The sequence below is a fragment of the Gallus gallus genome, chromosome 5 (assembly GCF_016699485.2).
Source record: "Gallus gallus isolate bGalGal1 chromosome 5, bGalGal1.mat.broiler.GRCg7b, whole genome shotgun sequence".
NCBI lineage: Eukaryota > Metazoa > Chordata > Aves > Galliformes > Phasianidae > Gallus > Gallus gallus.
Genome location: NC_052536.1, coordinates 20890268 through 20904798, shown reverse-complemented (window position 1 = coordinate 20904798; position 14531 = coordinate 20890268). Strand labels below are relative to the sequence as shown.

The 14531-nt window shown below is 39.0% G+C and overlaps 1 protein-coding gene across 1 annotated transcript in view; it reads right to left on the bottom strand.

Moving 5' to 3' along the window:
- Positions 1–5540: 5540 nt before the first annotated feature.
- Positions 5541–14531, bottom strand: part of LOC112532543 — a 194874-nt gene continuing 185883 nt past the window's right edge. The window contains exons 4-5 of the mRNA XM_040701943.1: positions 11568–11698; positions 5541–5954 (exon numbers count right to left, since the gene is read on the bottom strand). Coding sequence (XP_040557877.1) covers positions 11636–11698 — 63 coding nt within the window. The 3' untranslated portion in view covers positions 5541–5954; positions 11568–11635. The remainder of the gene's footprint in view (positions 5955–11567; positions 11699–14531) is intronic.

The following is a 14531-nucleotide window of genomic DNA, read 5'->3' as shown; positions in this document are numbered from 1 at the left end:
AGTCTGTTACATTGTGAGGCTACAGGATTGCACAAAGAACATGAAACAGTTTTACAGAGGTGCAGGGGGTGCATCAGGAACCAGAAGACAGGCAGCGGCATACGCTGCAAGTTGCTGGGCCTGGCAAATGGCCTTTGTAAAGGCGAAGAGCACGTAGGCTGCTGCTGTTGGAGCTGTGCTGTTGATGGTTGCTCCTGTTGAGGCAATAGATGTTAACTCCTCACTGGTAGCCTGTGCCACTGACACTTTAGAGATAAAATCCAGCCTACTGAGGGCTCACCAACATCCAGCTCTCCCTGGCTCTATGTCTACATTCATGGGACTGCAAATTGTGGTCTTTTTTTTTCCCCCTGTAAGTTTACTGCATCAGAAAGAGACATTCTACTGCAGCAAGGATTGCCTGGGTGAAGGGTAAGTGAGCCTAAATGGAGATCTACGCTACCATAACTAGGCTATTTGTGGTACCTATGTTAGTTTGTTCTAAAGCCAGATCAGGTTTTGCAGACTACAAACATCCCTGCCATATCATTAGAACCAGGGGCAGCATATCAAAATGTATTGAACATTCTGGCATGTTGATTTTAGTATGCTGTACCACTGAACGTCTGCCAGATTCAGACTTAATGTTAGCCCATTCCGTTGCATAAAGTTAATACGTTAGAAATAATCTAAATAGACTGGCTGGGAGAATGTAATTAACATTTTAGACTGCATTTTAAATTTCCTCTGCTTCTTAGTGTTATACATCTTCCTGCGTGCGAGTGTTTTTGGAGGGAAGTTGCATTTTTTTGTGTGATGTGGATACAGGGAGTCCAAAACCACTGAAATCCCTCATGGAAATGCTTTTGGCATATAAACAAATATAACACTTTCAGACAGAGCCATCCAGACTGCTAAAACTGACAACACTCTGAGAAGGATGTGGGGCCTGAGGCACCAGAGGCTGTCGCAAACATATTAGTAGAGCAGCGAGAGCGGCTCATGACTAAAAAGCCAAGTTATGCATGGGCGCAATTTCACTCATTGACTGACTTGTGCGTGCCTGAGTAAAACTTAAGAATGAAATGCTCAGGGACTGCAGGAAAATGAGAAAGGATCTAACTTTAGCCAGTGTTATTGTATCTCCCTATTTCAATGAGCATTTTATGTTCTATTCGTTCAGAAACTAATGTGCATTTTGCTTAAAATCTGAAGGAAATAAGGTGAAAGCCCTAGTGACTTTCTCTTAAAGTTCCATTTCTTTTAATTCCTTCATGGCAAAGGTCCAGAGTGCTACATATTATAGCAAACACCACTGTGAAATTTGCTGGTGCTCGGCAGTAGTTAAAGTAAACCTATCTTTTAGAAGAACATCAGCAAGCATTTACATTTACAGTGCATTTATAAAGTTTGGGCTTGAAAAAACAGAAAACAGAGGGTGTGGAAGACTCCCCTGGGGCTGCAGCACATTCCTTGGGACAGACTGGGCTCAATGTCAGCCATGGGTGCGCGGTGCCATCCTGCAGTATGTCTGTTACCAGGAGAGTCAAAGACCGCAGGCTCTTGCATGGATTTAAGGCATTGTGCACCTAGAGCAGGATTGTAATTTCATACCAGCTGAATCTGTCTTTCACCCTGTTCCTAAAAACTACCATTACTTTCAGGATACAGAATTTCTCCGAACCTTCACCTGTATCAGCCTTTCTATAATTTCTGATTACTTTGTTGGAAGTTTTTCAGGGCGGTGCTGATATGGGTGCTAAGGGATTCTGTAAAGAGGTAGATGGCTTCTCCATTAAAGATAGATGTATTAGGAAAAATGCCAAGCCATCAGTTTCAAACCACGAGGTAAAGGAGTCCTAGTATGCCATAAGACTCCCTCAGTTTAAAACATCACTTGGGACAACACAGGCAGGCAGGCTGGCTGCTTCCGCACTATATTCTGGCAGGTTAACAATTAGTAAATTGGTGCTGCTAATTACAGTGTTCATTAAGCAATCCCAAGTGACAGGTTTACTTTTCCTATCCATATCACTGAAACATTCTGAATAGGATTTCATGCACAAGTGGAGTCAATGGCACTTCCAGTATCTCACATGCAGATATTGCATGGTAGCATACACAATATTCAGCCTCCCATGTCAAGTATTACAGCTCCATCTGGGATTACATCCTGGCCTCACTTCAAAGAGGAGAGCTGTGTTCTTCTGCTGTAGAAATACTACTTTATTTTCCTTATTAATATCTACATATTTTGCCCAGTAGAATAAAGACGTTTAGTTTCTCTGGGATGATACCATTAATAATGCATGGGACTTGCAAAGTAACAGCGATTTACATTCCAGAGTATTAATAAGCCATAAGAATTTGTATCATCATAATCTCAGAAATAGAATTCAGAAAGGATATACTAGGCTCCATGTAATCAGTCCTTTCCATTTTTCTTTCTGGATGGTTGTAACTAGACGTACAAAGCACACAACCTGAGCGGTTAATGGTTGTTTAAAGGATCCCCTACTGACTCATGCTCCTCAAGGCATCAAGTAACATTTTTGGAGTTCTAGAATTCTGGTACATGGTTTTCTCCCCAAGAAAGCCAAATACAAAAGGCTTTTTTTTTTCTCCAGGATTCTGCATTGTGTCTCTCTGCCTTGTTTATTCAATATCTTTCTTCATATCTCAGTTGAAAATCCTATGATTTCTCTATGCTTTTACCTCTTCAGCTCTGTTTTTCCTACCCTCACCCACTTTACTTACAAGGCTTTGTTTAGAAGCACAGGCAATGTGGGCTGTAGTGTTGACTAAATTATTTCAGGGTGAAAGGAACAAGGCATCCTTGCCTTAGTTTCCCAGTCAATAAAAAGGGGAAACTGTCAGTTAAAAGGCACTACATACAGACTAGCATGATCCAATTTTACAGCTCTTTTGTAGATCTCCATAAATATTCAATTAAATTGTTTCTGTTACTGTTAGCATAATTTGTTTAACTCTTTGGGTGGTTTTAGGACATTGAGTTGTTGGGGCTGGTCCAGAGTAGGGCCACAAAGATGATCAGAGCAGCACCTCCTCTGTGAGGACGGGCTGAGAGAGCTGAGGCTCTTCAGCCTGGAGAAGAGAAGGCTCTGGGGGAACGTTACAGTGGCTTTGCAGTACCTGAAGGGTGTGGTGTCTACAGGAAAGCTGGGGAAGGACTTTTTATAAAGGCAGGTAGTGACAAAACAAGGGGAAATGACTTTAAACTGGAAGAGGGTAGATTTAGACTAGATATTAGGAAGAAAATCTTTACTGTGAAGGTGGTGAGACACTGGAACTGGTTGCCCAGCAGGGCTGTGGATTCCCCCCGCGTGTAGGCGTTCAGGGCCAGCTGCTGAGCAACCTGATCTAGCGGGAGGTGTCCCTGCCTATAGCAGAGGGATTGGAACTACATGATCTTAAAGGTCCTTTCCAATCCAAACCACTCTATGATTCTGTGATTCTATGATTTTTCAGTCAGCAAAGATGCTCTTTGTGATGCATCAACATGAGCTACACGATGCTACACAAGCGTTCTGTGATTCCATAAATTTTATGATGATTTCAATAAAATTGTGTCAATGTACTGTGTGGACCAATCTGTGGGACACAGACAGTGCTTTTCTTTTCATGTATTTAAGTGCCTTTATTTTTCAAAAGAAAAGGCTATGTGTTTTCAAGCACTCTGTGCACTATTCATACTCCTTGAAGCCCAGGTAACTTATTGCAATGATATACAACCTGTAAAGGTGAACACTGTGGAGCCAAAGTTCCTTTTGAACATACTGTAAAGTGAACTTTTAACTAAATCTCTCACATGATGCCTAAAAGAAGTTGTGCAAACAGCTATTCCATTTAGAAGGTAGTGTACAAGCTCACAGCTGACCTCTGGCAAGTGTATCATACGAATACTTGTATAGATAATTCTGGAAGGGCAACCAAAACGTAACCCTATCTAAGTAGAAGGTAAATCAAAACTATGAAAAGTTCTTTTTCTTTGATTCCTTACAGCACACTTCTGCAATGTTCTAGCTCTTTTTCAGACTCTCCAGGAAGCTGATGTAAAGCTTCTGAAGTCTCATCGGGAAAGGATGAACTCTCCTGTCAACTATGTTCTTTATACGACATTGCCTAGAACAATTATTCTAGCTTCTCAGTGTGCTCCTGAACTGTCACAGAGAGCTACAGGCAGAGGTATCTGGAATCAATAGCTATGTGGTAAAAGTGTATGGTATTAGTGTATGGTTTGGCAATTAATTGTTGAACACTTTGAGTTCAGCAGGTGAATGGTACAGGTCTTGTGCTGAGCTGGTCTCTGAAAAACATGGAGGAATCAAACATTCTCAGCACGCTGAATTCCAGAGGAGACTCTCAGGGTTTGGCCAGGACATCTTGTCTTGATGAGAGGAGACTTTTTTTCCCTGGAGTTTCAAAGTGCTTGCCCCCCACAGCCATTTTCCTTTAATTGTTTTTTTTTTTTTTTTCTTAATGTTTCAGATGAACTTTTACTCCTCTCTTAGCAGATCTTTAATTATCCTAGTGCCACACTGAGCTGTAGCTGAGATGGAGACTCCAGCCATTTTTGAGTCACATCTGCAGATCATGTAGGTATTATCTCTATGGTAACTGACCCATGTTAGTTGGAAGGAAAAAAAAAATCTCAGAACTAAAGGTTAATTGATGTTTCATTTACACATGTTTTATGCAATTCCACTGTTGCAAATTGAGTATCTAATTAGAATGAGATTATTAACAGATTGAGCTTCTTTTTTGTTACTTGAATGTCCGAAGAACTACTTGAAATGTTTTAGAAACAGTGTCTCCTTTTTTATATACTTTCTTGGATACAAAATCCTGGCTAGTTCTTTTTTCTAAAGGCAGTAGGAAGATACTTGCCACTGCAGAGGGAAATCATTTACTTACTGTATGACAGAAAAGACATAAACCGTCATATCCCTTTCCTGGATAAGAATAATGTGTGGTCATTGTCCTAGGAGGTCATAAGACAATTTTAGAAGTATCTAACGTTTAATTCTTTAACATGAGGAACAAGCAACTAACTGAACAAATTCATTCACAGAAATTCTCCAAAATTCCCTCGACAAGTCAAAATACGTAATGATTTTTACAGAGGTTTGGAAGTTTTTTTGGTGCTCAACCTGTACCCCGCACGTGAAATCTGATTATTTGCAATACACTGGTCCGCAAATGACAGAGCTGTTAAAATAGCTCAGATGTTTAAAATGTGAAGCTGAAGTGTCTGATTTTTCCATCAGGAGGTTCCTCAGATTCACCCAAGTGAGAAAGCCAAGAGAATTTCAATGAAAGAAAAATCAAATGTGTTGACTTGCAATATTTGCTAGCTCTGGAAAAAGCTTTAAGAAGTATGTTGAAGTATAACTATGAAACTAAAATATATATATATACGTATATGTATAACTTGTTTAGTTTTCATAGTTTTTTCACTGCTATGGACTTCACAGATCTGTGGTGAAATATTTGTTCTAATTCATTGAAACAACTGGAAATTGTAGGTAATAAACACAAAAAATCAATCTAAACGTGAGACTGCCTAATCTGGATGATCTGTTTAATTTATCCATTGTGCACTTCTGAGTTGTACTGCTTATGAAAACAGACTCTTCCTTTCATTCCAGTATCTCCACCTTATTATTAAGATATTTGAGATTGACCTTTTTGGCTTTCCATGGACCCAACATTATCTGCTTAGAGAAAAAATAGTAATATTATTTTGCATTACTGAACAAAGTGACTCTCTTGGAGTACCACCTTTGATATCTTTCAGAATAAGCATGAAAATTCACAGTAACTTTTCATTATTTTATTTATTCTGTTGAAAGAAGCATCTCCATGAGACCTCTTGCAATTAAAATTCTTCCAGAAATTCTTACAGAACTCCAGGGACCTCCCTTTTCTCATGGATCTCAGCACAGTGAACTAATCTACATTCAGAAAAAGTTAAAGATGTAATTACTTGATAACCTTTAAAAGGTTGATTATAGTTTTAACGCAATCACCCTTGTTTTGTAGATCCTATTTTGAAGACTTCTGGCTTCTCTTACAGACTATTTTGGCTTCTCCATACTCACTAATTTTGTGATCTGAACAGAAAAGTTAGGCTTTTGGGTGCCTTGGGCGAAAACTCATAACGTGCGAGTTTTGAGTGTAACATTTGGTATGTCTTGTTTTGCTTTGCTTGTTGTTTTGGGAATTGAATCTAAGAACCTATGAGTAATATTCTGAGCACAGGAACTCTGCTTAAATTGAGTGAAAAAAGCATGGCTGGGGATTCTTGGAACTAATACTTTTCTAAAATGTAAAATATTTGCCATTTGTGTGTAACTCAGTAAAAGCAGGAACATTATGGTACATTCAGGTGCTTCAAAAATATTTTCTTCCATCATGCATTCATATAAAATGTCATAAAATGTCACCTTGGAGTTGTGTATTTATTGCCTTTCTATACTTCCAAATTAAATCTGCTCATCCAACAAATGCAAAAAACGTTCTGCTTTAAAACTAAATCTTAGATCTGATAGTCTCATGCTTGCCTGCATGTTACTAACCAGAAGGACTCTACCTTTTTTTGAACAGTTATATTATTGATGACCTGTGTGCTAGCTTCCTCACAGACTGTTTTACCCCGGCAAAATTACTATGAATAAAATGCAAATAACAGTTACAGTTTGCAGGATCAGCAAAATGATGCATATCTTTGTTAGGAGTGCAGAAATGTAGAACTGGAACGCAAATTAAGCATGCTCTGATTTGCATGATAATGAATATTCATTCTAATATTTACATAATAACAGCACATATTTTGATAGTCAGAATTTAAGTCTACTAAATGCAGTGTGGAATATATTTTAGGAATATTGTACAGTCCTTCCTACCTAGTTTTGGTATCTCAGTGTGTTAGCACTTAAATGTTTAGATGTTTTAGATGACTAAACATATAAAGGTGGGCTAACTGGGAGCTTTAGAAACATCACAGACTTATCAACATGATACTATGTATGAAGATACAGTGCATAATTTAATACAATCAGAAGACAGACTATAGGTAGAATGCTTGATTACTAGAAAATACACTACAGTAATATAGAGCTTGATCACAGAGGTATCAACTGGATAAATAATATGGTATGATCTGCCCAGCTGACTCATCTCAGAGGTGGTGGAGACATCCATTAGCTATCATTTGGGCACTCTGAGCTGGCTGATCCAGGGACCAGTCACTGAGGTCCCTGAACTCGGGCCCAGCAAAAAACTGAGTTCTCCTACAAGAGGACAGTATATGGTTTCATAAATTCTGAACATAATAACTTTTTTTCTCACCAGTTGTTTGACAGGGTTAGAGAAATCTGTGTTAGTAAAAAGATTTAAATCCATGTTTAATCCATCTAGAACCAATTTCAAACCTGTTAGAGTCAGGAAGGAAGGAGTTTAAGAGTTTCCATTGCTCATAAGGCAACAGTCAAAGGTTCCTTTTGAAGACTATGTAAAAAGACTGTACTCAACTCCTAAAGAAAAATTAAACTTAATTATTACAGGCTACTACTTTCTGCCTTAAGCAGTCACATATTTAACGGTTGCAGAACCTCATATCAAGCAAAAGTGAAGGAGCTTGTGCAAATGGATATGCCTCTGAAGATCTTTTGGGATGAAAGACATAATAAAAACTAAAGCACTGATATTTCAAAATATCCAGCAGGACCACTTAAAATAAATAAATTAAATGTTTTCTCAGAGGTAGACTTAATTGAGTAAAGTAGGTGATTTCACTTCTGCACTTTATCACTGTTCTAAATATTCACTGCTGCCTAGGTGTTTTTATGTAATACATATCAGGCTGATGCCTGACTACTTGCCCGATGCCCTAAACGTGGACAAAGAGAAATAAAGATTTTTGTTCCTCATACCCTATCTATTCCTCTTGTTTGGTAGAAATGTCCCCCATATGTGTGTAACATGTTACAAATATGTTAGCTGCCTCTTGGTTCTCTATTCCTAAACTTCATAAAAGTGTACTGAGAAATCCTTAAGAAATAGGGGAAAGCTATATGGCACTTTTCATACGTTATTAAGAGCAGCAGGAGAGGGAGCTTTAGAAATGCTATAAAGCTGGAAGAGGAAGGCATTAGGTATCCTGGTCACATATTCTCTGATATAACGGTTTGTGTTACTGAATCACTCTGCAGAGAAAAATAAATTCTCAGTCATTTAATAAAGAAAATAATTTTGTTGCTAGAGCATATCCGATAGTGTAGAGTCAAATACATGTCTGCTAAGTATATGACTTGCAAATGAAGACATGCCAGGCTGCCAAGGCAGATGACTCTGTTTTCATCTCTGCTTTCTTTCAGGTTTGTCTTGGTGTTGTGGCTATGTTTCTCTTTCATAATGAAATTTGTCTTTGCTGACTATCTGTAGTGCTACATTTCTGCAGTGCTTTTATTTAAGCACCAAAAATTTACATAAAAATTTATTATGACTTAAGACATGAAGTAATAAAGTGTCAGGTTAATGACACACCAGAATAAAGTGAGGCTCAAGGTCATGAGTGATAGCTCTTGGCCATAACGTTGCCATTTCCTTTAATTTTTCTGTTCAAGAGAACAGCCATATTCTGAGTGGGTTCCTGGCTGTACCCACTGTAATCACTGCACTAACTTGCAACAGGATTCAGTATGAGAAGAATAATGTTTGACCACTATTAACTGATACTCTCAACTTCTTTGACTATGGTACGGCAAAGATCCAATATGCATCCTTGTAGTAACAACAGAATTGCATAGAGATATGTAATATAGGGAAAACTTCTTGAGTATTCAGTTTATTTTACAGTAAGGTCTGCAGTTTTACTTTTGTCCATTTGGGATAAGAATTTAAATGTAAAATATTTAATAGCATCTTAATTAGTATGCTGACTTCTCTGCTTTATCCGTGCATTCAGAATGACTTCTCATGAGATTAATTGCAGACATAGTTTATCCTTGTTCCAAAATAACCAAACTAAGGAATACTGAAGTTTTTCCTAGGAAAAATACCTAGGAGTCTTGGTTATATAGTCATAGACAAATTACTGGAAAGTAAATGGAGTGTCTCTTGGAATATATTACTGGGCACGTGAAGGAGATGAAGGTGCCTAGAAACAGTCAGCACTGATTGCCCAAGGGTAAATCACGCCATAACAACCTGATTATCTTTTACGATCAAATAACTGGATTTATGGATGAAGAGAGAGTTATGAATGTCATTTACCTCAGTGTTTGCAAAGCTTTCATGCAGTCTCTCACAATACGTTTGTATCCAAGTTGGAACATTAAAGTCTGAACTGGCAGACAGCTGGTGAGGTGAAACACTGGCTAAAGATCAGGTCATGCTCATATCTGGAGTCCCTGTAAATAGATGTACTGCAGGGTTTGATCCTGAGTCCTGTTCTATTTAAGATCTTTATCAAGGTGTTTAAGTACCAGAACTATCCTAGGAGTACATTACTCTATGACGTGGTTTCATAATTTACAAAAGTTTGCAAGCTTTTCTCCAGTGATCCCACATGGATCACTGAGCCTGAAGTAAATGTGAGGTAATTACAAGTTGCTTACCCTTTACTTTATTACTAACCGAATGTTTGTGCCACACCAGGTAATGTGGCAACTGCTTAATTTGCTCATTTGCTCATGTCCTTTGTTTTGAAATTGAGCAGAATGCAAGGACAAGAAAACTCACATTTTAAATTTGTTGATTCTAAGGATCTGGTATTTGCAATAGGAAACTGCACTGTCATCACAGCAAAACTGAATGCATGCAGTTCCATTGATGCATTCCTAGGTTTGTCTGCTTTTGAGCCGGTCTTCGATCAGTGTTCTTTTTCAAGAAGTACGTGAAGCACAGCCTTAAGAAGACTACTGGGAACCATCTCCCTTGTTTCACAGTGGAGACTTAGATCTCTGAAAAAGACTCATGCTTGGGCCTGGAATACAATTGATTGCATGAGATGAAGGACCTCTGGGAAGAGGCTTCATCTTCATAGTTTTCTTATCTAGTACAACTTTGTTTAATTTTGGTGCTGGGCAACCCCAAATACTTAGTTTGACAGGGGTTGACATCACAATTTATGCCCTGACTTTTCTTTTCTTGTCTTAAATTAAAAGGAGAATCGAGTAGGATAGACAGGGGTGATTTACTTCTCACAGGGTGCCATGATCTCCTCACATAAATACAACCACAGGAGCATTTATCTTGCAATAAAACACTTTCTGCTGCTAGTGTGCAGGTTCACAGTGGCAGCTCTGAGCATTCAGATGTTTTGTAATTTATTAAGAGTTGCAGTGAGTGCAGACATTTTAAAATACTGGTCTGTTTATCACTGTGAAGGATTTATGGTAAAATTTTCATGTAGAAATCATTCTGGATCCATTCACCAGTATTTAGTGTCCCCCAACTCTTAGGTCAAATACAAAAATATTGTTTCTCCAGAGAAGCAAATGTGGACAACAGACATTTACTTACATCCTACTACTACTACTGCAGTGCTGGGCACAGGCACAAGTTACGGAGATAATCACTATGGGTTTGCTTGACGAGATGAAGCTTGTATATGGGGGTCCTAATCTGTGATGGTAGCTTCTACAAACTATGGTGATAAAAATAAATAGTTGCTTGTTTAATCATAATGATATTACCGCTAGTAGGAATGATAATGATGATGACTACAGTAATAATAATGCTTGTTTATCTGCATGTTTTGCATAAATACTTTCTGTTTAGTTGCAGGCCAACAAATCAAGACACAAGGAATGAAGTCCCTTAGCTTCATGTCGTACAGGTTCCGACTGGCAGAATGTACAAGTCAGGGTGGATCAGTCTGCCTTAGGATGGAAGTGGAGAAATTAGATGCTAGTTTTGTTTTTTTCTTCTTTTTTGTTTAAAAAACTGCAAATAGCCAGATGTTTTTTTTTTTTCTTTACTGATTGGATTTTGTTTTTTTCTTTTTAAGGAAGACTTGTCTTAAAGAACATAATTCAGTTGGTGATCTGGCTATGTTGTTCACAACAAGTGTTCTGTAGAGTAATCACTACAGAGAACTCACAATTTCCATTGCCTGACTGGTTGGCTGAGTTATATGATATGGTTTTTATTTTCTATGGGTTGTTCAGAACAAGAGATACATCTGCAGCTTTCCACAAACTCTCATTCATGCAAAATTGTCTGTAACTGGAAAAACATAAGCTCATAACAAAGCAAACAGAATTCAGCTGTTCAAATCCTCACAGAAGTGAAGCTGAAAACATGATCAAAGCAACTCAGGTGTCCCCACAGCTCACTTAGATGTACATTTGCAGAACTGAATATGTGGTGAGAGAATTGAAGCAGAAACGATACAGCAAGGTTGTAGACAGTTGCTTTGTAAGAACTGCACAGAGGATCAGAGGAGCTGCAGCTACGAGGTACTACAACCTCTGATAGTTTATGGAGGTTTTGCCTCCCCTGTGATGCCTTCTACAGCATGGCCCTTCCAGTCCCTAGTGTACAGTGCAGCCATAGCCTACCTGTCTGCCAGGAAGGGATGTGGGTATATCTCAGCTCACCATGGGCTCTTATCTCCTTGCAGGGAAACTCACACACAAAGGCTGGGAAGGCTCTTCCATTGTACTCCACCCGGATCACAGAGCAATTTACCCTGCAATACCAACACAACCATTAGGATGAATATACCATGAAGAGCAGCCATGGTAAAAGCTGCTGAAATCTAAATATCACGATTCGCCCAAACACTAAGAAATGACCAGCTCTAAAGTGATGAAACAAAACAACGTGAAGAGTCAAGTAAGGTACAGCATCACGCTTGACATACCCATAATAGCTAAAGATAGCTTCAGTGCTGGAAGTAGGAACAGCGTCAACATTTTAATTATGTGGGACACAACACAACAAAGGACAGATGAGTTTTGTCAGTGGTAGTTAAATATCCACTGTGGACAGCGGAAGCATTAGTGTGCCTTTGCACTGAATGTGCAGTGCTTGGCACTTTCTGGCCATAAAGTTAATTCTGTGTTTACAGAAACAGATGGATATATAAGCTTCCAGCTGTAGAGCATTTATGTAAGGGAAAAGATGAAAGGAGCACAAATTCATATACAGAACAAGTAAGGCTACAGAAGACTTCTACTCATAAAATCATTTGGGTAGCCAGATAGGATCACAGAATCCCTAACAGTTGGAACTGACTTTTAAAGGTTGTCTAGTCCAACTCTCACACAATGAGGGGACTAGAACAGGGACATGCACAGGTAAATCAGGTTGCCCAGGGCCTGGTTCAGCCTCGCCTTGGAAGTCTCCACGGATAGGGCATCCTGTTCCAGTACCTTACCACCCTCACTGTAAAATACTTTTTCCTTATACCGAACCTAAATCTACCCTCTTTAAACTTGAAGCCATTCCTCCTTGTTCTGTCACCAGAGACCCTGCTAAAGAATCTGCCTCCTTCTTTCCTGTAGCTCCCTTTTAGATATTGAAAGGCTGCTATCAGGACACCTTGGAGCCATCTCTTCTTCAGGCTGAACAGCCTCAGCTCTTTCAGCCTGTCCTCATAGGAGAGGTGTTCCATCCCTTGGATCAGGTAGTTCTCATAGGTCTGTTCCCACACATAGCAACTATTGATTTGAAGCTTTAATTTTATCTCCGTATATAGATACTCTTTTCCTGGAGAATCTTCATTTGGATTTTCATACTGAGGGCAAATTTCTGTGCTAACTAGTTTTTTTTTTTTAATTTCTTATTTTTTCCTCAAGAGATCCTGCATTAAAGACCCTATATAAGGACAGACTTTATCCCACCCATTCAGTCTTCTGCCCACTGTGTTTTCTTCCATGCAGACACAGTTCTGATTTAAGTAGCTGTGATGAAGGCATCATGCAACACGAGAGCATTTGCTGTATTGCTGCTTTCAGATGGGACAGTAACCCCCGTATTGTATGCCTTCTCAGGTAATTCTGTGAGTGGCAATATACAACACTGTACCCTTGGACATGTTCATTTTGTGAACTATGAACAACGCATCTTTGGATTTCTATTCTGACCCTTACATTTCACTAGCCCAGCTTTTGTCCTAATGGTAAGTCTTACCATGCAGAAAGATGAGGCAATGCAATAGGATACAAATAAGATACAAATGTTATGATGTGTTTATTTGTGTGTCATCAAGATACAGATATAATATTGATTTGTTACTCTGACATAAGTATCTCAGAATGAAGACAGCACTTTGTTACTCAAGGCAGACGAGCAGATTATCAAGGAGGTCTCCATTCCCTGCCTTATTCTGTCCTTTCAGCTCCTTTATTGATCTCCCAATAAAGCACCGTTACATTTGCTTGTGAGTTAGGTACATAAGGAAGCACCTGCTGTCCTCTCTTGCCATTTGAGAGCAGCTCTTTAATGCAATACCACACTCTCTATCACCCTAACAAATTTACAGAGAAACTCTCCACTCGTTGTCTTGGTCAGAGCCTTGTTCCATTGTGAGGCTGACAGAGAATCTGTTATTAGGACAAATTCAAAACTAAACAAACTGATCAATGACAAGGAGTTTTACTGTTTTCACAGCAAAGCGCAGGTTAGCTCTGTCAGAGAACAATATAAAACAGGGACATACTGACTACTGAATTGGTGCATATTTGATCACATCAACACATTATAGAAATCCCTCGAATTTTGGGTTTTTTTCCCCTCAAAAACCATGAGAGCTCTAATGAGTACTGCATGGCAAACAGGTATACAGATTGTAAGGTAAAGAGGTATAGGACCAGAGAGATTATTGCACTTACAAAGGAGTAATGAAATAAAGAACTTACCCGTATCCTGGGCTCACAGAAGAGCTCCAAGAGGAGGGATCTCCAGATAGAGATCCTTCCTCCTTGGGAGTCAGCCCTTAAATGGGGTCTAGGAGTCACTCAGGTGAAATTGCATTCACCTGTGCCCCTGCAGCTGACTCAGCGCTCAGCTCAGGTGATCAATCAGAGGTTCAGGCCATGATTCAACAGTTCCCATACAAGTACAAATGTACATATTTGTAACATGGAATGAGACAATATATATATATATATATATATTAGTATGATTACAACTGTTAAAAATGTATTTATTAGTGGTGGGGTGTTTTAGAACCTATCTGCCCAATCCAGACAACGTGTTGCCAAGCCTAGCACTATGATATAAATGTATCTATGAGTACAAGCATATTCAGCCACTGGGGTTAGGTGATTATAGCAGAGTATCAGAGTTCTTTACCTCCATGTTTCTAGTTCCTGCAGGAAAATTCTGTCTATCAGGGCCAAAGAACTGTTGTAGTAGAGTGAAGTTTGCTGGGTCTCCATTCAGTTTGCTGCCCCCTTCAGAATGGCTCTGTAGCTTTCTCCACTTGGCCTAGGCTGGCATTTAAAAAAGCCAAAAAGGCTTGTGCATGTTTTAAAACATACGGTTCCTTCATTGTAACTCTCCTAGGTGGTGTGCAA